This window comes from Pseudozyma hubeiensis (assembly GCF_000403515.1).
Source record: "Pseudozyma hubeiensis SY62 DNA, scaffold: PHS35, whole genome shotgun sequence".
NCBI lineage: Eukaryota > Fungi > Basidiomycota > Ustilaginomycetes > Ustilaginales > Ustilaginaceae > Pseudozyma > Pseudozyma hubeiensis.
Window position 1 is genome coordinate 147,078 of NW_012133817.1, and position 22,361 is coordinate 169,438.

General features: G+C 56.3%; 10 protein-coding genes across 10 annotated transcripts; 3 read left to right on the forward strand and 7 right to left on the reverse strand.

Annotated features, from left to right (window-relative positions):
• Positions 1-778: 778 nt before the first annotated feature.
• On the reverse strand, positions 779-3,674 carry PHSY_003423 (zinc finger protein; the record flags this gene model as incomplete). Its single annotated transcript, XM_012334043.1, has 4 exons — positions 779-2,679; positions 2,803-2,819; positions 2,978-3,071; positions 3,563-3,674. The coding sequence occupies 4 exons, from the start codon at positions 3,672-3,674 to the stop codon at positions 779-781; spliced, it is 2,124 nt and encodes a 707-aa protein (XP_012189433.1).
• Positions 3,675-3,832: 158 nt separating this feature from the next.
• PHSY_003424 (exonuclease) lies at positions 3,833-5,887 on the reverse strand (the record flags this gene model as incomplete). The annotated part of the gene is made up of 1 exon (XM_012334044.1): positions 3,833-5,887. The coding sequence occupies one exon, from the start codon at positions 5,885-5,887 to the stop codon at positions 3,833-3,835; it is 2,055 nt and encodes a 684-aa protein (XP_012189434.1).
• A 385-nt stretch (positions 5,888-6,272) lies between these two features.
• PHSY_003425 (hypothetical protein) lies at positions 6,273-7,541 on the reverse strand (the record flags this gene model as incomplete). Its single annotated transcript, XM_012334045.1, has 1 exon — positions 6,273-7,541. One exon carries the CDS (start codon positions 7,539-7,541, stop codon positions 6,273-6,275), a length of 1,269 nt encoding a protein of 422 aa, XP_012189435.1.
• Positions 7,542-7,944: 403 nt separating this feature from the next.
• Positions 7,945-8,605, forward strand: PHSY_003426 (hypothetical protein; the record flags this gene model as incomplete). The annotated part of the gene is made up of 2 exons (XM_012334046.1): positions 7,945-8,118; positions 8,354-8,605. The coding sequence occupies 2 exons, from the start codon at positions 7,945-7,947 to the stop codon at positions 8,603-8,605; spliced, it is 426 nt and encodes a 141-aa protein (XP_012189436.1).
• A 308-nt stretch (positions 8,606-8,913) lies between these two features.
• Positions 8,914-10,220, reverse strand: PHSY_003427 (hypothetical protein; the record flags this gene model as incomplete). Its single annotated transcript, XM_012334047.1, has 4 exons — positions 8,914-9,177; positions 9,545-9,879; positions 9,974-10,058; positions 10,155-10,220. 4 exons carry the CDS (start codon positions 10,218-10,220, stop codon positions 8,914-8,916), a joined length of 750 nt encoding a protein of 249 aa, XP_012189437.1.
• A 639-nt stretch (positions 10,221-10,859) lies between these two features.
• On the forward strand, positions 10,860-15,189 carry PHSY_003428 (alpha-glucosidase; the record flags this gene model as incomplete). Its single annotated transcript, XM_012334048.1, has 2 exons — positions 10,860-12,588; positions 13,226-15,189. 2 exons carry the CDS (start codon positions 10,860-10,862, stop codon positions 15,187-15,189), a joined length of 3,693 nt encoding a protein of 1,230 aa, XP_012189438.1.
• Positions 15,190-15,305: 116 nt separating this feature from the next.
• On the reverse strand, positions 15,306-17,228 carry PHSY_003429 (purine permease; the record flags this gene model as incomplete). The annotated part of the gene is made up of 1 exon (XM_012334049.1): positions 15,306-17,228. One exon carries the CDS (start codon positions 17,226-17,228, stop codon positions 15,306-15,308), a length of 1,923 nt encoding a protein of 640 aa, XP_012189439.1.
• An 859-nt stretch (positions 17,229-18,087) lies between these two features.
• PHSY_003430 (potential tRNA wobble position adenosine deaminase subunit) lies at positions 18,088-19,120 on the reverse strand (the record flags this gene model as incomplete). The annotated part of the gene is made up of 2 exons (XM_012334050.1): positions 18,088-18,325; positions 18,486-19,120. 2 exons carry the CDS (start codon positions 19,118-19,120, stop codon positions 18,088-18,090), a joined length of 873 nt encoding a protein of 290 aa, XP_012189440.1.
• Positions 19,121-19,691: 571 nt separating this feature from the next.
• PHSY_003431 (hypothetical protein) lies at positions 19,692-20,794 on the forward strand (the record flags this gene model as incomplete). The annotated part of the gene is made up of 2 exons (XM_012334051.1): positions 19,692-19,810; positions 19,888-20,794. The coding sequence occupies 2 exons, from the start codon at positions 19,692-19,694 to the stop codon at positions 20,792-20,794; spliced, it is 1,026 nt and encodes a 341-aa protein (XP_012189441.1).
• A 120-nt stretch (positions 20,795-20,914) lies between these two features.
• Positions 20,915-22,261, reverse strand: PHSY_003432 (hypothetical protein; the record flags this gene model as incomplete). The annotated part of the gene is made up of 1 exon (XM_012334052.1): positions 20,915-22,261. One exon carries the CDS (start codon positions 22,259-22,261, stop codon positions 20,915-20,917), a length of 1,347 nt encoding a protein of 448 aa, XP_012189442.1.
• Between the last annotated feature and the right edge of the window lie 100 nt (positions 22,262-22,361).

Sequence of the window (22,361 nt, forward strand, 5' to 3'; positions counted from 1 at the left end):
CGTCTCGATTTTGTTGTCGTGTAAATGAATACACTCGTCCAGTGCCTCACCACTCGGCGCTCGACGCGATCACTCATTAACGCGTCGCGTCACCAAACCCCCTCCAGAGCGCTTCCTGCAGTGGAAAAAGAATCTCAAGAACGCGCAGTATTGGCCATCGACCCGTGTCAGCTGTTCACTTTTTGTTTGTTCACGTCCATCGGTCGATCTTCACAGCCGACATCTCAATTCCAACCAACTCTCTTCTCGGCAACGCATTCCACTCACTCCGCTATCTCCTACCTCAAGCCGAACGTGTCGACACAACTTTGACTCTGTGACGAACCAGTGAGGATAGCCGATCTACACGATATCCATTCCACCAGCCGCGAGCCGTCGTCCAACCTCGCTCCTGTTTCACTTGCTACGTCGCTTCGTTTCGCTGGCACTCACAACTTGAAACGTGATGATGAGAAGACGATCTCCGCCGCTAATGAAATGTCATTGGTGAAAAGCGTCAAGGTGACAGGTGTACATGCTAAAAGTACATTCGACTGATTTGATTTGCTCTGCTTTGCTGTGCTATGTTGCTGGTTGTTGCGGTCGACAAGGATGCCGCGATGCTGCCATGCTGCGGCGGCTCAAATCGGCGTCGAGCAAAATGCTCAAGTCGACGACCGCTTTGCAGCTATGCCGTATACTGCTCTTGCTGGCTCATGCCTTTGTGTCTTCGAGCGTCTGCCTTGGTCTTCAAGCATCCCCATCCGCGGCCTAAGTCCTTCGCCACCTCACTATCGCTTCAGTTCCACCAGTCTTCTTCGTTGATGTACTGCTCGTGCTCGCTCGTGTTTGCGTTGTCCATCCACGAGTTGTCCCCTGAGTCGTCCGCATCCGCGCCTCGTGCTGACGTCGGCTCGCGATACGTTCCTCTCGTCGAGCTCGTGTTGATACCGTTGCCAGAATTGCTTGCTGCGCCCTGCCCGCTCCCATTGCTACGGCTTCCATTGACGCCGACGTCCAGATACGACGCTGGTAACGACGTTCTCCTGTCCTGCTCCGCTGCTGACGTGCCCGATCGTTGTCCATTCACGAGTCGAGGGTCGCTCGGAGTCGGTATCGCTTCGGTGCGCGGTCGCTTGCCTGGCCTGCGGATCTGCTCGTCCTCTGGTGTCGCTTCGACGCGAGACATGGCTGCTGCGAACGGACCACTGCTGCGGTTCGGCGTACCTGCTGCGTTGGAAGAGTAGCCTGTAAACCCAGCCCCTCGATTTCCGCCGCCACCGCTGCTCGCGTTGTGAGTGCTGAGCGTACTGCTGCTGGCGGGTCTGGGAGGCAGCGGGTGGTGTTGAGCACCGTTGCTTGGTGCGGGCCGCGTAGGCACCGAGGGCTCGCTGTCTTCATCGTCGCTGTCGAGCGTGAGGTCGATCACGACTCCTGCTCCCGCTCCCGCACCTGCACCTGCGGCGGGCGAGTTGCGGGCACTCGTGTTCGCGCTGCTGCTGAGTATTTCGATGCGCTCGTGTCGCGGTGCGGACAACGCCGCCACTCGTGGCGGAGCCGATCCGTTGAGAGCTGGCTGATGTGTCGTCGACGAAGTGCTCGCTGCTGCTGCGGATGTCGATGCTATATCGCTCGGACCCGCCGTGGGAGGTGGTGACGGGCTGTCCAGCAAGACTATCTCGTTTGGCGATGCTCGCCTTGCTCCGTTTGCTTTGCCGTGCCCAGGCTTGACGTCCTCCGAGTCGCGGCTCAGCAGCCGATCTTCAAGCGGTGTGCCGACGTCCGCTGCTGGTGTTGCCTGTGCCGTCCCGCTCGAGCTGATCTTGCCGTCCGAGGTTCGCCACGAGCCATCGGGCTCGATGATGACCGAATCCTCGTCTTGCGGCACCCTCTTCAAGATATCGTCGACGTAGCCGTCCATCATGAGATCCTCCGGTTTGATCGTCTTGAAGCAAACGGGGCAGGACCACGATGGGGTCTGCTCGTTGATCGAGAAGAAGCTGTATGCATCAAAGCACTGTACGTGCGAGCAGTGGCTGCCTCGACACGGAGTGACGATGCGCATGTAGCTGAAGGGACACTTCAGACTCATGGTTGCCGCTCCCGCTTCGATGTCGTCATCCTCTGCTTCCCTTCGCATCTTGAGCAGCACCTCTTCCTTGCTCTGCAATTGCCTGGATCGTAATCGCTCAACGAGCGTCTCGACCGTGGTGACCTCGCAGATGGCTGCGACCAGCACGTGACGTTTAGGCGCATTTGCATACGTGAGATCGATGCGGTTGGGACGGCCCTCTTGAAGGACCAGTGTGTTGTCCTTGTTCAAATTGGGCGGAGGGACTCGACCGGCCTGCTTCTTGCTTCCGCGCAGATTGGTGGAAAGCGCGTGAGTGTTGACTCTGGCTTCACAGGTAAGCGGGAACTCGACGGTGGCAGGGTTGCGGCCGGACAAAGATGCGGCGTGTGCCTCCATAGTGGTGCAGAAGAGCCGTAATTGGTATCTTGGCGTCTTGAGCTGCTGCACCTGTTCCGCAGTGAGATTGACGAAGAGTGGCACGTTCTTGCGATCGTTCTGGTTGGGCGCCTCGGGGCACTGCACGATGGAAGAGGCAAACTGCTTGATCTCGTAGAAGGGAGACGGACGAAAGTTGATGCGTGCGGAACCTGCGGAGCCGACGGGCCGCGATGGGAGAGAAGCTGTTGCTGTTGAAGCCAGAGGAGAGTGGGAAGAGGAGGCAACGCTTGACGCTTTGTTGGCTGGGATCCCACCGAGACGTTGCGGATGTGCTGTGTACGCACCAGTGGCGCCATAGCCACCATACGTACCTGCACTTGTTCCGGCTCTGAGAGAGTCGGGCAGAGGCAGGATGCGACAGAACGTGTTGGCATAGAGTGAGCGGAGAAGGTTGTGGTGGGAGCGAGCGGTGTATGCGTGGAGTCAGTTAATCTGTCGGCAAGGTGCGGGAAGCATGCGGAACTGGCGGCAGCGTCGAAAACTTACCCATTCCTGTAGGCGGGTGTTGGCGGGCTCTTGTAACGAAGGATGAGGTCGCGGAACTTCTGATAGCCGCGGATATCTCCCTGTCGCTTACGTTCTGAGAGAGATGAAAGAAGACGATTGAGGAGCTCGGGTTTGTTGCCGGAGAGGGGGAGGTGACCGCATATGCTTTCTGGCTCGTTGTTGAGGTCCTTGATAAGCGCTTTTGACTGTGCTACAGTGAGCCCGCGTATGGCTCCCTCGAGCAGAGCATGGTCTGCAAAGCCGCTCAAGGCAGCATCGGAAGCCATCACGTGGTGCGGAGCATGAGCTCAGCGTGGATGAGCTGCGGAAGATGCTCGATAGCCAAGGTGGAGGAGAGCCGCGGAAGGAGTGCCGAGATGTTGCCTGTTGTGCGTATCGCAGCGGTTCAAGTCTGAATTCGCGGCATTTGAAGGAGAAGAAGCGTAGGTATGGCTGTGAAACGCGGAAGTGGTGGTGATGGTGGAAGCGGAGACGAAGATGAGGAGGACGACGGGACGAGGAACCCTTTGGTGATCTGAGGAGGAGCCTGTCACGCCGAGCTGAGCAGTTTGGCAGTCGGCATACCCGATTCCACATTTTTCGAGATTTCAACTCTGTGACGCACTGTGATAACTTCGACCAGCAAGCTCAGTTTGCGGAAGACGGAACAAGAGTACGGCTCCACTTGGGTCGCCATCTTCGCCACTCGAAATTTTGGAAATTCTGATTGACACCATCTCAGACAACCAACCTCATCGCCCGATCATGCTGTCTGTGTGAGAACACGAATCGGGTAACCTTTGCACGTTGACTGTGCCAGATGAAACGCAAATGCAATGGCGAGGGAGATTTGCATTACTTTTGAAAGATCGAACGAGCCTTGGCGTTTGCCAACGAAGCCCCAAACAGGCTCGAGCGAACCGGCGTTTTCGGTGCTGGTGCACTCTTGCCGTCACTCGGAGCGGATGCGGATGGGGACCGACCGCCTTCCACAGCTACACCTGTCATTTTCTCCTTCTTCTCAGCGTCGCCTTCCGCTTCCTTGCTTGCAAATGGTGACGTCGGATCGTTGACCATCTTATACCTCACCAGCTCCAAAGACATGACCGCGTCTTCGAGCGACGAGTGACCCAGGCTGGTTCCGTTCTGAATAATCTTGCCTAGATATCTTGCCGTCAGATCACGCAGCGACGTACGGAACGGAAAGCCGCGAGCATGTGGGTACAGCATGACCGTATCGACCACCTTGTGATGCACCAATCTAATCGCTCGCAGGTCATTCTCGAGACCGTGTCCCACCAAGATGGTCTCCTCGCCGACGAATCGGGCCATGGTCTTGCGCACTTGCTCGAGCGTGAAGATGGCTTTTTCCTCGTACTCTTCCGGCGTGATGCCCGAGAAGCGCGTGTTGTAGTCGACAATGTCGGTGCGTGCGCGTACCAGCTCGTCGAGGATCATCTGCCCTTCCTCATCCACCAACGTTAATCGTGTCAACGTGAGTCCAGCTGTGGTGTAACTCAATTCGCAATCGAGTGCTACAATGTCGAGCGGCGCCGTGGTGATCGACTTGTCCTTGATCGACTCGATCAGCTCCTTGGTCGTGATGAAGGCTTCTCGGCGATGCAGGTCGATCCCTGCCGTCTCCTTGAACACGTGCGGTCCGTAACAGCAACTGTCATCGCCGAGCGTGCTGCTTCCCACCTGCCTACTGCAGCACGTCCATATTTGGACACGACCCTTTTGACCGCTGACCTTTTCGAAACGTCGCTTGCCCCAGTGGTAGCCGCATTCCTTCGCATCCTGACCCGTTCTACCCGTTCCAGCTTCGTTCATCTCGCCCCCGACAGTGTACTTCTTACCGCAGCGCTCGCATTCCTTGATCTCGCCCACGGCGTCCGGCTTGCTGCTTCCCTCGCCGTGCCATTCCGGTGGGATGACTGCCGTGTATTCGTACTTTTCCAACTGATCCACTGGACACACAAAAGCAGCATTTTCAAGTCTAGCCCTCGTCAGCTTGCCGGTCCTCCTCTCCTGTACCGCTTTCCGCTTTGCGTCCACCTGAGAAACGGTGCCGGTCTCGGTGCAGTCGTCTACGAGGACCTTCAGGACCATGTCGTGCAGATCACCGCTTCCCTGTTGCGATCGAGTCTCGTTAGCCGCAGCGGTCGCAGCCGCCTCGAGGGCTTGCCTGTCTCGCTTCTTGAGACTGGTCAGCAATGTGATGCAGCTGTTCTTGTAAGAGTGTCTGTCCACTTTGCCAAAGTGCTCGAGTTCTTGCGCGAGTGCGTGGTCACGACACATCTTCTGCGCGCACCCTGCTACGACTGGATCGGCACTCTGCAGAATAGGCTCGTAGGCTGAAACGAAGCCGTTGTAGAAAGCTTGCAGGCCGTTCTGACGAGCCGAGAGGGGAATCTTGGAGGAAGCTGGATGATCCTTGAATCCGAGCTTGGGCGGTTGGAGACCCACGAGGGACCATTCGTTGCTGGTGCTTGCGCTCTTGGACGCAGTAGAGGCAGAAGCAGCAGAGGACGGAGCTGCGGAGAGTTTGGTAGCTGTGTATGCGTTCTTGGCTTTCTTGAGTGGTGGTGTGGAAGCGGATGCAGAAGTAGCAGCCGTGACATGGCTGCCGTTTATGCTCGCTCTTGCGGGCGCAGGAGAGGCAGTTGGAGCGGGACGCTTCAGATCTTTGGATAAAGTAGCGGCTGAGCTTGCGGCGTTGATTCGATGTGGTAGAGCACCCTGGATGCCAACTCGACTGGAGGATGCCGCTGGTGCAGCTGTCACGTTGTCGGTAGCGACAGGGACGGGTTTGTGCGAGAAGGGACAGAGACCCCGATTGGCCTCGCACTCGCCTTGTGCGTGATCAGGACATGGCAGCTTGGCCAGCAAGCCGAGCGGCTTGAACATGGTCTAGATGCGCCTTGTTACGATGTGCGCTGCCATGGACGGTGAGATGGCAGAGAGTTGGACGAATGTGTGGGTTGCAAGAAGAATCAAAGAAACGCTTCCCTTCGGCTCTTCCACAAAAGAAGTGGAGGAATTTAAAGTTAGCTATCTCACGGTCTGCAACCAAGTTTTTTTTTGGTTTCCTGCGCCAATTGGCTTTGGTTGGCATGCGTGAGTGTGCACTGCGCAGCAAAAATGTCTCTCTTTTCCACAGTCACAAAACAAGCTTGCATGGATGGTGATGTGACAGGATCGTGATGACAGTCGTGGTCATTGAACAGGGTAGAGAAGTAGCAAGCAAGAGAAGGAAAGGGTTCCGAGAGTCTCGTACAGCAAAAAAGGTACTTTATGCCCTCGCACGCATCTCGATGTTGAACGTGGTCCACAGGGCGTACATGATGGTCATGCCAAAGTACCACTTTCCCGTCGCTGGCTGCCATTTCTGCCGATGCGTTCCAGACACGACAGGACAGCCCTCGGATCCTTTCTTGTGTTTTATAGTCCTAGCTGGGATGCGCTCGTATCCGTACTCGAGTCCCGACGCAGTCGTCCTGATGCCGGGCAGATCTTGATGAACACTTCCTGCCATCTCTCGCAGATCCATGACGTTGCCTCCAAACACGTTGAGCATCAGACAGCAGCTGCCAGAGCCAATCAGACTCTGCACGACATTGGAGCTGTACTGTCGATTCTGCTCGCGCGATTCGGTGCGACGGATGCAGACCGCCTCGGCGAATTCGCGATCGGTGAGGTCAGGCTTGGCCTTGCCGTGCTTGTTTGGTGCAGGGAACCATCGGTCGATCATGTCTTGGTGCGGTCGACACATGGCTTTCGGGTCCCCTTCCCAGTCGGCGAGATGGTAGTCCGGTCGAAGCAGACTCGCATCGTGTTCGATGATGTTGGCAATGCCGATGTCCTCGAGATCCAGAATGTGTCCTCGTTCGCTGAAAAGCGGGAAGAGCGGCGAGTAGAGCTGCAATGCCATGGTGGGTGCAATGTTGAAGGCTCGAGAGAACGCAGCCACCATCTTGGACGCCGCTACCTTTCGTCCGGATACGTGGATGAGTCCATGGCTCGCAAGCACGTTGAGACCTGGACAAGGACCTCGGCTGTCCTCATCTTTGGCTGCGTACGCTTCGCCCCATTCGCCCTTGTGTCCGATGCCATCCCAGTAAGCCCAGTCGCGAATCCAGTCGTTCGTGGGCTTCCTTGAGAACACTTCGTGGTGCAGCCTTATGTCTTTGTCGTAGCTCGTCAAAAAATTGTAGACGTGGATCAGACGGCAGTAGATGTGGGTCAATGGCCACTGTGCAAACGGAGGGGGGCTTGTTGGAGAGAAGGCCGGAGGAACACAGTTCTGTGGTAGCGCACCAATCACACCGAGTTTGACCAGCAAGCTGTGGAAGATGTTGAAGCCCGTGAGCCAAAAGTCGACCAGGAAGATCAAGACCAGAGCGAGGTTGACCGCGAGTTGAGGACGATTCTGCTGCATGAGCTGCGCGCCGAGTCGAATCATGGATGAGTTTGACCTGTGCAAGGTATGCGATGCGTCACGTTGGCCCTTGGGCCTCATCTTGGTCTTGGCAGCCGACATCGCGGAAGGAGGGTCTTTCATGTGCGGAACAAGCAGGTGGGAAGGGGGCAAGAGGGCAAGAGCTAGCCATGGGGGAGATATATCAGTGCGACCCCTCTAGTATCAGGCTCCGGCAACTATGCGCGTGGGACGCGACTAGCAGTAGAAGCCTTTGCGATCTTGAGCTTCACGTCGCTCGATCGACTGAGCAGGACTCGACCCCAGGCCCGAGCTGCCGGCGCTCGCTCGCTCCTGCAGCCGGACCTCGCACAGTCAAACCATGAAAGCAAAACATCGATGTTGCGGGTGAGCGGTTATTCATTCTTTGCCGAAAGCGGGCAGGCTTTGGCGCGGATGGGAGAAAAAAAGGACGAGGAAGCTGAACCCTGAAGTCGGACCCTGATTTGGAGCGGGACCGCTTTTGGTAGGTTATCGTTCCCTGACCATGCTTTCCCGTACTTTGCCAAGAGTGGTCGCCACACCTTATCGCTTGCTAGACGACGACGATTTGGACGAGAGGACCTTCAGACAAAGAGTATTCAAGGTCCAGTTAACACATCCTCGCATGCTCATATGTGGTTGTAGGTCCACCAGAGAGCGAGAGAGTAGTCTATTTCAGGTGAAGCAAGATCCATAAGATTTATCAAAGAGTTTCTCCGGCTGCTGCAGCTCGCATACAACACGGGAAGCAGATACGCCACGTCCTGTCGTGTCGGACTCTCGATTCCCCGAGCCAACGTGCGAAAAGAAGGCTGCCTTTACAAACAAGAGAAATGCACGCTTGAATGGTCTCCGCAGGCTCGCCTTGCCGCAGAGTGCCGGTCCTTGATTCCATTAATGCCGCGCGCCCATAGCTGCGATATGCAACAATCTCAATCAAAGAAGGCCGCATGATTGCATGTGGACCCGTTGCAAGCCGGTTTGACGTGTTTGACAATGGCCGCCGACGAGGCAGTGCGTTTCGACGCCACTCCTTCGGTCCTTCCGACCAGTCTCACTGCATCTGCTGCGTGAGCGTTGATGTCGGCCTCTTCCGACTTCGCATCGATCGGGGCTGCTCCGCTCCCAAGACAAAGAGCGACGAGCACGATGATTCTGAAGAGTGAGATCCTTCTCCGCTTTGTAAGCATTGTGATAGAGCAGAGCTGGTGTTGGTGCAGTGGAACCTATGGGTCATTCCTGCAGGCCCAACTCAGCGACGGAGGGGCGTGAAGCGCTTGCTTCTTATACCTCGCAGATCTCACGCCTTTGCCGCTCAGCTCTGGGCGGCACGCAGACGGTCTTTGCCTACCCGCCTTCATTCGCCTCAGCACCGATCGACGGCCGACAATTCATAAGAGGGTGCAGCTCTTATCATTATGGCGTGGGAGTGAGACCTTCATTTCACGCTCTGCCTCATTGTGTCGGCAAACATTTACATGCCAAGCCGGATCACACCAGCACCTACACACCCAAGACCGAATAGGACCAGAGTAGCACCCCACACAGGCCTTGCTTTGACGCCCGCCGGTAATGGCGAACGTCGCAAAGTGCCCATGCGGTAGGCTTCGACGAACGAGTAGGCGCCTAACCCCGTCATGGCAGCGAACCCTGTCAGCCGACATGCGAGGCAGTCGGATCCCGGTAGCCGGTGCTTTGTGGCCCCTGTCGCTGGCTCGAGGGCCGAGTGGATGCGGTACTGAGAGAAATGCGAAGTGGAGAAAGCAAAGAGAAGGCAAGCCACAGGCGTGTGTCAGGCAGCCGCTCCCTCTCTCAAATCATCGGAGCGTTTTCCCCTCTCAAGTGGTCAAGACACCCTTCCGTCACGTTGCGGGTTGTGAGAGGACAGCGCCAAGATCCATCAGGGGCACGCCGGAAGCAGCGCTTTGCGAATCACTGCTGGGACGACGTCGTTGCCCTATCTTTCGCAACTGCTTTCTAGCAAACCTTGCGCCCACGATCATCTGCCCGGGGGCGTGCGAACCATGGATGAACTTGTATTTAAGAGAGAGGAGGAGGGTGATCGGAAAACCGCCTTCGGGGGGCTGGATCTAAACTCTGCGCACCTTGTCCTCGATCTTCTTGGCCTCGGCCTTGGCCGCGTCCAGAGCCTGCTGGCCCTTGTGTTCGGCCTTTTCGACCACGCTGGCACCCTTGTCCTGCGCTTTTTCGAGCCCGTCGGCAGCCTGAACCTTGGCAGCAGAGAAAGCTTCGCCCGCCTTTTGTTGCAGCTTCTCGAACGTGGTTTGCGGTGCCGAGCTGGTGGCCGAAACCGAAGCGCTCGACGAAGATGGCACTACGCGCACACCTGGTACGGCTACAGGGTTGAAGGAGCGTTCGCAGTCGGTGTATGCCGAGCCGAGACCGAATCCGGTTCCAAGCCATACCGGGAAGGCTCGTCCTGTCGAGGCGAACAACGCAGACATCAAGCAAAGAAGGTGGTGAGTCGAGCGCTGTAATTGCCATGCAGCTTTGCGAGATTGGGCTAAACTTACGTCGGAAGAGGAGAACGGACAGCACGACACCAGCCGAGAAGCCGATACCGGTCTTGACTACTGCATTGCTGATGCAAAGGTCGGTCTGTATGATTCGGATAGGCACAGGCGGTGATATGTTAGCTCGCTAGCACAGGACGCAGGCGTGGTTGTTGTCCGAGCGGGCAAAGGCTTGACTCACCTTTTGCGAGATGATATCCTCGGACGACACCTTTGTGGTGGATGTGGATGCCTGCTGCGACGCCATTGTTGTCGATATGGATGGATGAAGATGGTGAGTCGATGTTGCAAGCAATGATACAAGAGTGTTGACGAACGAGCCTTGAGCCGTGCGGTGATGCCCAATCGACACTTCTTCCAACCCGAAACGCGACTCATTCCGATGTGTCTGCTAAAATCGGAAATGCGATCGTCATTTGACCAGAGAGACCTCCACTCCACTACCGGCCGACAAGCAAGCCCCTCTTTGTTAGATCATCGCCTAGTAGGGTTCTCACCTCGCGTCGGTGCGACAGACACCGACCTGCCCGGTCAACAACGTGACCTGGCTTTCTTGCTTCTACACCGGTCAATTCGCTTGATCTGGATCTGACACCAGAGACCCCGTCATCCTTCCTCCCCCCGCGCTGATTGCCTGCCTTCGACCTCGGTGCAAGCTCGGTCAGCTCAGCTGCTGGAGCTCGTTGTGCACCCGCTCTCTTCTTCACCCCGCACCTGGCTTCACTTTGGAGTAGCGTGCGGGGCCCTATCAGCCTTGGTCCGTCCGTGCGCAGTCGTGTATACCGACATGCCGTGACTCATATAAAAGCGGTTGGACAAGCAAGGCGTTCGATGGCGTTGAGTCCCATTCGCACTCCGGTGGAACGGAAGTGCGGGTTTTCCAAGCATGCCTTCGAATCAGCTGGCTTCTCCTCCTGCGGGAGACAATCGCACCTTCTGGTTCCGCGATGCTGTCGTCTATCAGATCTGGCCTGCTTCCTACAAGGATAGCAACAATGACGGAATCGGCGATATCCAGGGCATCATCTCAACACTCAACTACGTCAAGTCGCTCGGAGTCGACACCATCTGGCTCTCGCCAATGTATGACTCGCCTCAGATCGACATGGGCTACGACATCTCGGATTACCAGAATGTCTACCCTCCCTATGGAACGTTGCAGGATATGGACGAGCTGATCCGCGAATGTCACGCGCGCGGTATCAAGCTCATCCTAGATCTCGTCATCAACCACACCTCGGACCAGCATGCTTGGTTCCAAGAGGCCAAGAAGAGCAAAGACAATGCGAAGAGGGACTGGTATATTTGGCGCCCTGCCAAGTACGATGCCAAGACAGGCGAGCGCAGGCCTCCAAACAATTGGAGGGGAGCTCTTAATCAGTCTGCGTGGACATGGGACGAAGCGACGCAAGAGTACTACCTGCACCTTTTCACGCCGCAACAGCCAGATCTGAACTGGACCAACGACGAATGCCGTCGCACGCTCTACAGCGACACGATCGAGTTCTGGCTCAAAAGAGGCATCAACGGCTTCAGGGTTGACACGGTGAACCTGTATAGCAAGCCCATGGATTTCCCCGATGCACCCATCACGGATGTTAACGCCGAATGGCAGATCGGCGACACTGTGTTCTGCAACGGACCGCGGATGCACGAGTATCTGCAGGAGATGGGCGCCATCTTTGCCAAGTACGACGCCATGACCGTGGGAGAGCTGCCCTCCACACCAAACATCCAGGACGTGCTCCGCTACATCTCGGCAGAGCGCAACGAGCTGAGTCAAGTGTTCCAGTTCGATATCTCGATATTGGGCAGAGATGAGAACGACTTTTATGCCACGCATCCCTTCACGCTTCAAGAGCTCAAGGAGGTGGTCGAGAAGTGGCAACGATATACCGAGGGTACGGATGCGTGGCCGACCGTTTTCTTGGAGAATCACGACCTGCCAAGAGCGATCAACAAGTATGCATCCGACAAGCAAGAGTTCATCACAGCGAGCGGAAAGATGCTCGCGCTCATGGAAAGCGGTCTGACTGGAACGCTGTACATCTACCAGGGACAAGAGATCGGTATGACCAACGTGCCAACTTCGTGGGGTCACGAGGAGTATAAGGACGTCATCGCGGTCAATTACTATCGAGATGCAGAGACGCGCTCGGGAGGAGATGCAACGGTACTCAAGAAGACACTGGACGACATCAACAGGCAAGGCAGAGACAGTGCGCGTACCCCAGTGCAATGGAATTCAAAGCCCAATGGTGGCTTTAGCACCGACCCGAACACGGTACCATGGATGAGGACAAACGATAACTTTACGAGCATCAACGTGGCTGCTCAGGAGAAGGATGACCAGTCGGTACTTGCATTCTACCGCAAAGTGCTTGCACTCCGGAAACAATATGCCTCGCTGCTAGCAAGGGGAGGATTCAGGTTGCTAGACCGGGAGAATCAGCAGTTGTTCAAGTACATGAAGATCGCCGAAGGCGGTAAAGACGACGATGCTGGCGAGAGAGCCTTTGCGGTGCTCAATTTCTCAGACCTTCCGCAAGAATACACAGTGCCAGAGGAAGCCGGCGGCAGCAAAGCGACGATGCTCGTCGAAACGTTGGAGAAGGGTGAGCCGGGCAAGTTGAGGCCTTGGGAAGGTAGAATGTATCTCTACAAGCCCTGACACTGGACGTAGCTGCCGAATGAAAGCATGCTAGCTCGTCGACATCATCGTGATGTAGCGATCTCTGCGCGAATAGACATTACCAATACAGAGCACGATCTAGGCGAAAGCATTCGTAAAAGAGAGTACAGGTAGAGTGTGTGCGCAATATCTCTGACGAACGAAATGGAGTTTCTTTGAACCGTATTGACAATTTGCCGCGGGCTGTCAAAAAGAGAAAGTTTGTGACCAGAATTTCACGTCAAGAAAATGAGCCGACGGTCGGTCGGTCGGTCAGTCGGTCGGCTACCAAAGGTTTGGGAGTTTTCGCTCGTTTCGCCGTTTCGGAAAGGCGGCAGAACCGAAGTGCTCTTGCGCTTTGCTCGCTGTTCTGTCACACACTGCAACTCGAAAGGCCTGAGACACGCTCAACTGATTGGCTCCAATAGCGTCAGAAGCCGGTCAGGGTCCTGCATCGAGCACGCCATCGACCTCGTACCTGGCGAACGTTTGCTCTGTCCCACCGTGGTTGTAACACACCGACGCCCTGTCCCTCGGAAGTGTACCTTGAGCCAACTTCATTTCGGGTCTCTGTCATGCAGACCCATCATCGAATCGGCCATGTGGCTTCACCTGTGCCCTTCTTGGTCTGGAAGACAAAGTCGAAGAACCTACCTTGATCTTCTTTAACCACGACCACACTCCATGGCCTGATTGTCTGCACAACATGGGGAACAGCGTCGAAGATCACCGCAACGACATCGTCGTGGACCAGCTTGCTGGCGTCCGACCGCCAATGACCACCACGGCGTCGATAGCCACGAGTGAGCTCGGCAAGGAAGCATCTGAAAAGCTCTCTAAAGTCGGCTCGCAGACCACCAGCACCGAGTTGGGCTCAGCACACCCACCTATCACCGATGCCGCCCTTCAGCAAGTGCGTTTGCGCCGCGCGTTGGGCGAGCGCACCATCCAGATGATCGCTCTGGCAGGTACCATCGGCACTGGCCTCTTCCTCGGCTCTGGCAAAGCGCTTGCCACTTCAGGTCCTCTTTCGATCCTCATCTCGTACTCGCTCGTGGGTGTCATCGTCTATCTAACCCTTGTCGCCTTGGGAGAGATGTCCGCCTTCGTGCCGACCTCTGGTGGCTTTGGTGTCTTTGCCTCCCGCTTCTGCAGTTCTCATGGAGGTTTCAGCGTCAACATCAACTACGTTTTGAACGACGCAATCAGCGTAGCGTCCGACCTCACGGCCAGCCAGATCCTACTAAGATACTGGGTTTCAGAGCATGTCTTCCCAGGATGGGCTCTCTCGCTGATCTTTCTCGCCTTCTTGGTGGCAGCCAATGCCATCTCTGTGAGGGGTTACGCCGAGCTCGAATACGTCCTCTCTCTTCTCAAGATCACCACCATCGTCGTCTTTATCATCGTCGGCATCGTTGTCAATGCAGGCGTCAACGACACCAAATCTTACCTCGGATTTAAGTACTGGACCATCGGCGATGCGCCTTTCGTTGGTGGATTCGGCGGCTGGGTGTCGTCCTTTGTCACCGCCTCTTTTGCCTTTGGAGGCACAGAGTCGCTCTGCATCACCGCTGGAGAGACTCGCAATCCGGCCAAAACCATCCCAAAGACCATCCGCAACGTCTTCTGGCGCATCCTCCTATTTTACATCCTGGCTCTCTTCATCATTGGCATCGACATCCCTTACAACATGCCAGGTCTCAAGTCCAAGAGCGCAGCCGTGTCTCCTTTCACCCTCGTCTTCCAGCAGGTAGGCTCCCACGGCGCTGCAAGCTTCATGAACGCCGTCGTCATGACCTCAGCCCTCTCAGCTGCCAACCATGCAGCTTACGCAGGGACGCGTATCCTTCACAGCATGGCTGTCAACGGTCAGGCTCCCAAGATCTTCGCCACCGTATCCAAGACCACGCGCGTTCCTTGGGTTGCTCTGGCTTGCGTCATGAGCGTTTCGGGTCTCTGTTTCGGCTCGAGCTACATCGGCGCTGGAGACCTTTGGAATTGGCTTCAGAACCTCGTTGGTGTCAGCAACCAGCTCTCCTGGGCCGCCATTGGTGTCTCTTCCATTCGCTTCCACAAAGCCGTCATCAGACAGGGCAAAGAGTCCTCTCTCGTCTACAAGAACTGGACGCAACCCTGGGGGCCTTATGTCGTTGTCATCGGCTCGGTCCTCATGATCCTCGTCCAAGGCTGGACCGCTTTCAAGCCTTTCAATGTTTCCGACTTTTTCTCGTACTACATCGAACTCGCCTTCTTCGCACTTGCTTTTGTCGGGTGGAAGCTGTGGAAGGGGACAAAGTTGATACCGATTGAAGAGATCGATCTCTACACGGACACTGTTCAGTACGAGAGGGATCTGAGGAGGAGACGGAGGGATCTGATCAGAGAGGGTGCAGGGGACAAGTTGCCCGTGCTGCTCGAGGACGAGGAAGATCAGGAGCAGGATAACGAAGAACAGGCAGAAGTGGAGCAGGAGCAAAAACACGAGAGTAAGAAGGAGAAGGTCAGAGCTGTGGCTAGCAGAGCGTCTCAGTATCTTTGCTTCTAGGCACAAGCTGAATGGTCGCGGCAAGTCTGGCACTTTGTCTTGTAACATAATCCAAAATCATTCCCGTGTGCACACAGTATTCTACAGAAGCAATATCAAGGGAGTCACCGTACGCTCTACGAACGTGGGAAGAATGTGCCAGGCTGGTTCCACTTTCGCTTTGCCTCTTCACCGCTCTCGAGGTCCGGGAGCTGAGAAGTGGCTGGCTCAGCGGCCGGGTCGACCTTGGAGTCGGATTTGGACGAAGTAGCGTCGTCCTCCACGACCGTCTCGTGCGCTTCTTCCTCCATCTCTGCTGGCAGCACAGCGTTGAGGAAGATAGCCATGACGCTCGAGATGAGGTACGGCTCCTCGACGATCAACACAATAGCCTGGATCAGACCCTTGAGACCGGCATTGCTACCCTTGTAGGTGAAGAAGTACGAGAACCAGCTGGGCTGGGTCAAGCTGGCCAGACCCAACGACATGCCGGCGGTGGCGATGAAGCGGGCCCTTCGATCCCACTTGGCGTACGCCATGATGCGGATACCTGCGACGGCGACGGAGCCGAAGAGGAAGGTGGTGAAGCCGCCCAGGACGCTCGCCGGCATGGCGACGAAGAGCGATGAGAACTTGCCGATGACACCCATGAGGAAGAGGATGGCGGCGCACACGAAACCGGCGGTTCGCGAGGCATTGCGTGTGAGGGAGATGACACCGGAGTTCTGGGAGAAGGTGGTGAGCGGTGGAACCATGGCAACACCGGCGAGGGTGGCGGAGATGGAATCGGCGAGCATACCACCCTGAATGCGCGACTCGAACTCGATCCCGTCCATGGGCAGGCGAGAAGCATCGCACGAGGCGGTGACGTTGCCGACGGTCTCGGCGATAATGACGATGTACGCGGCCAGCAGAGGCAGAATCAGCTCGGGCTTGATGCTGAGAGGGAACGTTTTCGTCCACAAAAATGCTCCGGAGGGTGCGTTCCTGATGGTGCTCTCGTTGAAGTATCCGGTAGCTGCGGCGACGATCATGCCCATGACCAGACCGACGAAGACGGAAGCGGATTTGAGGAAGGGGCTTCCGAAGATCTCACAGAGGATGATGGTGGCGAAGGAGACGAATCCGAGACCGATGAGAGGAGCGGATCCCCAGTACTGGCTCTGCTTTCCAATCGTACACTTGATGGCATGGTTTGTGCTGCACGGAGCACTGCCTCCTGCCCAATTGGTGATGCCCGACTTGACGAGCGATGCACCGATGAGCGCGAGCATCATACCGACGATCAGAGGCGGGAAGAGCTTGCGGATAGCTTTGGGCGGAATGAAAGCCATAGCGACGGCAATCAACCCACACAAGCAGCACGTGCCCATGAAAGCGCCCACCGCCTTCGGACAAGGCAGCTTAACTCCGCCCGCTCCCACGGGGCAGTACCCATTGGCGTACGACTGAGCAAAGAACGAAAGAGCGATCGAAATGGTGGCGAAACTGGCACCAGTGACGCTGACGATACCGGTACCGAGGTAGTACTTGGTGTTGAAGAGACGAGTGCGCGAAACCTGGAGCGCGGTTCCGAAAGCGCACCAGATCAGAGTGGACGCGATCAGGAACTGGGTATCGCTCTGACCCAAGTTAGCACCTGAACTGCCGCCGATCAGGAGAGGAGGAGTGACTACACCTCCAACCATCGCTAAAGCGTGTTGCAGTCCAAGTACTAGAGCGAGGAAGATTGGCAGCCTCTGGTTCACCGAGTAAAAGGGTAGGCTCTCGGTGGAAGGCTTGCAAAGGAAAGGAATCGTCGGCGTGAACATTGACGCGTAGTTGTGGTGGCCGAGCCATGCCTCCCGAGTTCCGAGCGCACGGACGCCGCGCTTGACCTTGCCGATGAAGGAGCGAGACGGGGCAGCGGGCATGGTGGCGAGGGAGCCCTCTTCGACGGTGACGGAAGGCTTGTTCTCCATTTTGAAGATGCCAAGTGGTGAGAATGGAAGAAGGATTGGTGGATGGATGGAGAACAGGCAGGACGGACCATCGATGTAGAAGTCAACGGTTTTATACATTCATCGCTTCGTCGTCGACGACACTTCTCGGATAGATAGCTATCCGAAGGAGAGATATGGCCACGACATGAGGAGCTGCATGATACGCGACTGCACTATCATGCGCTATCTCTTGTCTTTGCATCGCGTGGCAATCCCCGCAAACAAGGGCTCTCGGAGAAGGCCGAACGCTCACAAGGAACCGTCGAGATGCCAGGTCTCTTTTGTATGATTCAGCTAAGGTCGTTGCCCAAGCTGACAAGGTACGACCCGGGACAAGGGAACGGAATAGATAGCAGCGATGTTGCTTATCGCTCGGAAATTGGATGAAAGTGGGCGGACGTCTAGAACTGCGCGACCTCATGAGTCTGCAGCGGAAATGTTCTCGACCAAGAAGAAAAGTGCCAAGGAAATTGAGGCTAACGCGGGCAAGCTGTCAAGAACCGCCTCTCTGTGTCTGCTGATAAGCGTTCACGCGCCACGCCAACCACATGGCAAACTTCGCGCGTGCCTGAACACTTTCTCGGAGCTGTTATCTTTGTGGTTGTCGATCTCGCTCCCGCGGGTTCTCCTTCCACGGCCGGGTTTGCGCATCGTCCGAGCCCCCGCTTCCGCGTGCAACCCACGCAGAAACCAGAATTCATCCAACAGCATCCGTCAAGATCGGGATTCTTGACCGTCCCCCGCATGGAGTCTCGGCCGCACTGCTCGGTCATATCCGCCGCGCTTTGCTCGTCCTCAAACACGGCATCCGTAGCGACCTGCTGTGCGGGGAAGTCATTCCAGCCAGCTTGGCGACATGGCACTCTTCTCTCATAATTGCATCATCTCACAGCGGATCAAGTTGCGGTACCTGTGAATTCAATTGCAACCCGGTTCATTACAGTTCTATGTGAAGTGGAGTTTTAGGCGTCGGCTGAGTTCCCATGCGAGCATCCGCGGCATGGCTGAGGTCAACCAGCTTGTGCCAATCAGAAACCGGCTCGCAAGTCTTGACGCGGGCATCGCCGACTCGTGTTCTGTGACAGCCCACAGCTGCGATCGTCGTCCAGTCAGGTAAAGATGTGAATGTTAGCACCGTCACGCAAGTCGATGCTTTTCGGTGGAGAAGGCTGATACTAACGGCAGGGTGCTGATTCGTTGAACTGATGCTGGAAGAGTGGATCTGTCTCCTCTGTCAAGACATTACCGAGCCTGCACATGCACACGAAAATGTGGTACCGCTCCACGTCAGTATTCGGAAAGGCCGTCCCTGGCAGGCGTCGAGATGCAACTTACATCAGAGTCGCATGTCCGAACGAGTAGCTCCTCTCGAGCACCAGGTTCGAAGGAATGTAGATCTGATTGCGTCCATCTGCGCGAGTCAGAGTGAGTTTTGTCAGTAAACGAGGACAGAACAGCGAACTACTTCCACGATGGATCCCCCACTTACTCTCGGCGATAGTTCGCACGCTAGTACCGTAGATGACCTCTTTGAAACCAGCCCATCGAATAGCGCTCAGGCACATCGTGCACGGCTCGGCGTTCGTGTAGAGACTAAAGTGCTTCCAAGCTGCTAGGATCTCTTGCGGCGAGAGACCTTTCTTGTGCAGAACGTTCGTGCAGTGCTGGATCGCTGTGATTTCGCCGTGCTGAGTCGGGTCTCCAGTGGACCCGACGCGGTTGGCGATGGCGCAGATGAGCTCATTCGATGTCGTGTTGACTATTGCGGTACCGAACGGCGCTTGTGGACATGGGTGCGACACGGGGGGATAGTAGATGGCAGAGTTGGCCAGTCGCATCCAATGGTCGCGATCCGTAGCTGGTACCGAGTTAATCGAGAGTCCAGAGTGAAACTCTGGGTGAATGTCCTCTCTGTACGCTTCCGCTTGTGCGACCGCTAGTACGGCAAGTGCGATCTTGGTCAAGAGCATCTTGTTCGTTCTCATTGCGCTGGGTTGCTTGTGATGGACGGCAGTGGTGGAAGTCAAAGACACGCATCAGACATTTTATTGGGGTGCCGATGTCGGCGAAGAAGAAAGGAATTGTCCATATCGGTATTGACTAGAAGGGCGACCATGCAGACGAATGGTTGGCACAGTGGGAAGATGACAGCTCTCGGTTCAATGCAGAGGGATCACCGCCGAGTATGCTCGACATACATCGTGCAGACTAGACCGCGATAAACCCGCCGCGGGAAATCCGCGCGTCAACCCGACCGCTTATCTTGACAGCGCGGACCCTGGAGAATCGACCCTTGATCACTGATCACAGACAGGTCTTCCGTTGTCGGCAAAGGTCAGAAACAGTGCGTCGCTTTCATCCTTGTCGTACCGATGTTGACTGCTCACTTCGTGGCGTGTCATCGTTGTCTGCTCGGCGAGCACCGAGCAGTTGATGGATAAAAGGTCGGCGTTTCTCGCTTCGATTCACAAATATCTCGACCACCATCAAACCTACTCACGATCACTTGATTCAGCTCAGCACCCACAAACACACGCCAACATGAGCTTCGAGACCGACGATCAGAGCTCTGTTCCATGCATCTCGCTGCACAACTTTGAAGAGCGCCGCGCCGAGATCATCGAACAACTCATGGACGCAAGTACTCGCATTGGTTTCTTGTAAGTGAACAGCGTTCGTATGGCCTCGAGCTCGCACTTTTGTCAGCCTGCTAAGAAGGCCTACTTCATGTGTTCAGTACCCTTGCCAATCACGGTATCTCAGTCAAACAGATTCAAGACGCTTTCGAGCTCTCGCAAGAATTCTTCGCTCTGCCCGACGATGTCAAAGCCAAAACGCCCCTCAACGGCAAAAACATGGGATGGGAGAAAGGCGCTCAAATCCGTCCCTCCACGGGCACTGCCGATCAGAAGGAGTCGATGCAGCTGCAATTTGCACGCATGGAGGGCATGTGGCCTTCCGATGATGACATTACAGACTTCCGCGCACGTGCCGAAGCTTTCATGGATGCGGTACAGCAGCTCAGTGTAAAGGTGATGGAGTGCTTCGCCGAGGGTCTCGGCCTGCCTCTATCCACCTTCACCGAGGGAACCGTGGACCCAGGTGTCGGTGACTCCCAGTCGACCTTACGTCTGTTGCACTACCACAGCGTCGAGGGCAAAGAGTTCGGTGACAGCTTTTGGAGGGCAGGGAGTCATGCTGACTTCGACGTACTCACCATGCTCTTCCAGCGTGATGGAGAAGGTGGGCTCGAGGTGTGCCCGGGCAGGGAGGTGGTTGGCGACTTTGGTCATGGAAATACCTGGAAGAATGTTGAAGCGAGGAGCGACCGAATCGTCTGCAACATTGGTGATCAGCTGATGCGATGGTCGGATGACAGGCTCAAATCGACGTTCCACAGGGTCAGGCTGCCGAAGCAAGGCGAGCCAAAAGGTCCTCGTTACTCGATTGCTTTCTTCAATCAGGCACGCAGCGACATCGTGATTCAGGGACCCGGCAAAAAGTATGCACCCATCACTGGAGCCGAGTTCATTAAACAGGCGTTGGAAAGGAACAAGCTTGGCATCGCCGCACGCTCGCTTGCGCAGCCGCAGATCAAGGAGGCAGAAGTGACCGCTCCCTCGACTGCGGTTACGGTCAACTGATGCGCGTCACTGCCTGTCTCAAAGTAACCATTCTCGATTGCTGTGATACGACGTTGATTGCATGAATGCGTATTTAAATAGCTGCTGAGAAGATGACTGTGGCGGTCGTGAATCAACCCTTCACCAATCGTCATCGGATCCTTCCTCATCCGAGTCGCCCATATTCTCCTTGCGTTGACTGAGCGCGGCAGCCAGGGCACTTGCAAGATCACCATCGCCTGCGCCAGCGCCGGGAGATTCTGTCCCAGTGGCAGCAGCAGCTGCTCCTGCACCAACTGCTGCACCGGCGACGCCGCCTGCCACCGCAGCTCTTCCGGAAGAAGGTGGAGCGGAAGCATCGGTCTTCTTGAGATTGTGCACGCTTTTGCCTTGAATGGAAGCAAGCAGCGCGCCGCGACCGTCCCGGGGTGGTGGCAGAGGAGCCGAGCCACCAGCTGCGGGTGGTGGCGGAGGAGGAGGAGGCGCAGCGCTGCCACCCATAGGCGGGGGAGGAGGTGGAGGTGGAGGGGCACTGCCGCCTGCCGCGGGTCGCATTGGCGGTGGGGGAGGGGGCGGCGCACTCGATCCTGCCGGGGCACGCATGGGCGGCGGTGGAGGCGGAGGAGGGGCGGCCGAGGTGCTGACGCCCGAGCGAGGAGGCGGTGGTGGAGGCGGAGGCGCAGCAGACGAGGCGGAAGCAGTGGATGCTGCGGCGGCATGACGAGATCTGGGTGCTGGCGGGGGAGGTGGCGCCTTTCGCTTGCTTGTTGGGGCGGGAGGCGGAACCTTCTTGGCTTTGGGAGCTGCGGGTGGAGCCGGCTTGGACATAGCGCCTGGACCGCCACGCTTGCCAACGAAGTCTTTGATGAAACTCTCGTTCTGACGGATGTCCTTTTCGCTGATGCCGAGACTACCGAGCTGTTCCAGAAGCGCTTGCCAGGTCGGATCGACGTTCTCGGAGCTGAAGCCGTGCTCTGCAGAGAAGCCCATGTGGGCGACATGCTTGAAGCCAGAGGGAGCGCCGATCATCGACTTGTCGATCTTGCCGCCAGAGGTTGCCTTCTTCTTCTTTGTGCTGGATGAGCCGGACTTGGATTTTGCATACTTTGAGCGATTCGAGACTTTCTTGAAAAGGTCGTTGGCTTCTCCTTCATCTGCAAAAGAGAAGCCGATGAGACACTCATCGCCCTCGAAAGAATGGAAGAAGGTTCGATCCTGATTGTATTGGAAGCCGTCGTAGAATTCGTGCTCCCAGATGACACCTCGAGTGCCTTTGAGGTCGATGACTTTGAAGTAGAACGTTGCCTTGACAAGGTCACGCACGAAGGCGATGGCACCCTCAACACCAGTATAGCTCCATTGCGACGGGCTTGGATGAGCAGCGTAGACGCGCCCGACGGTGGCAGTGATGATCTTGTTGCTGGATGAGGGGATGGCGGATTTCACCTTGGACTTGTCCGAAGACGAGATGGTCGAGGAGGAGGGCATGGCTCACGAGTGGCGATAATGCTTCTCTCCTGTCCAGCGAGCGATGACAATGTACGTCGAGAGCGGGATGAGCAGAGGTATGAAGTAGACGAAGCTGTAT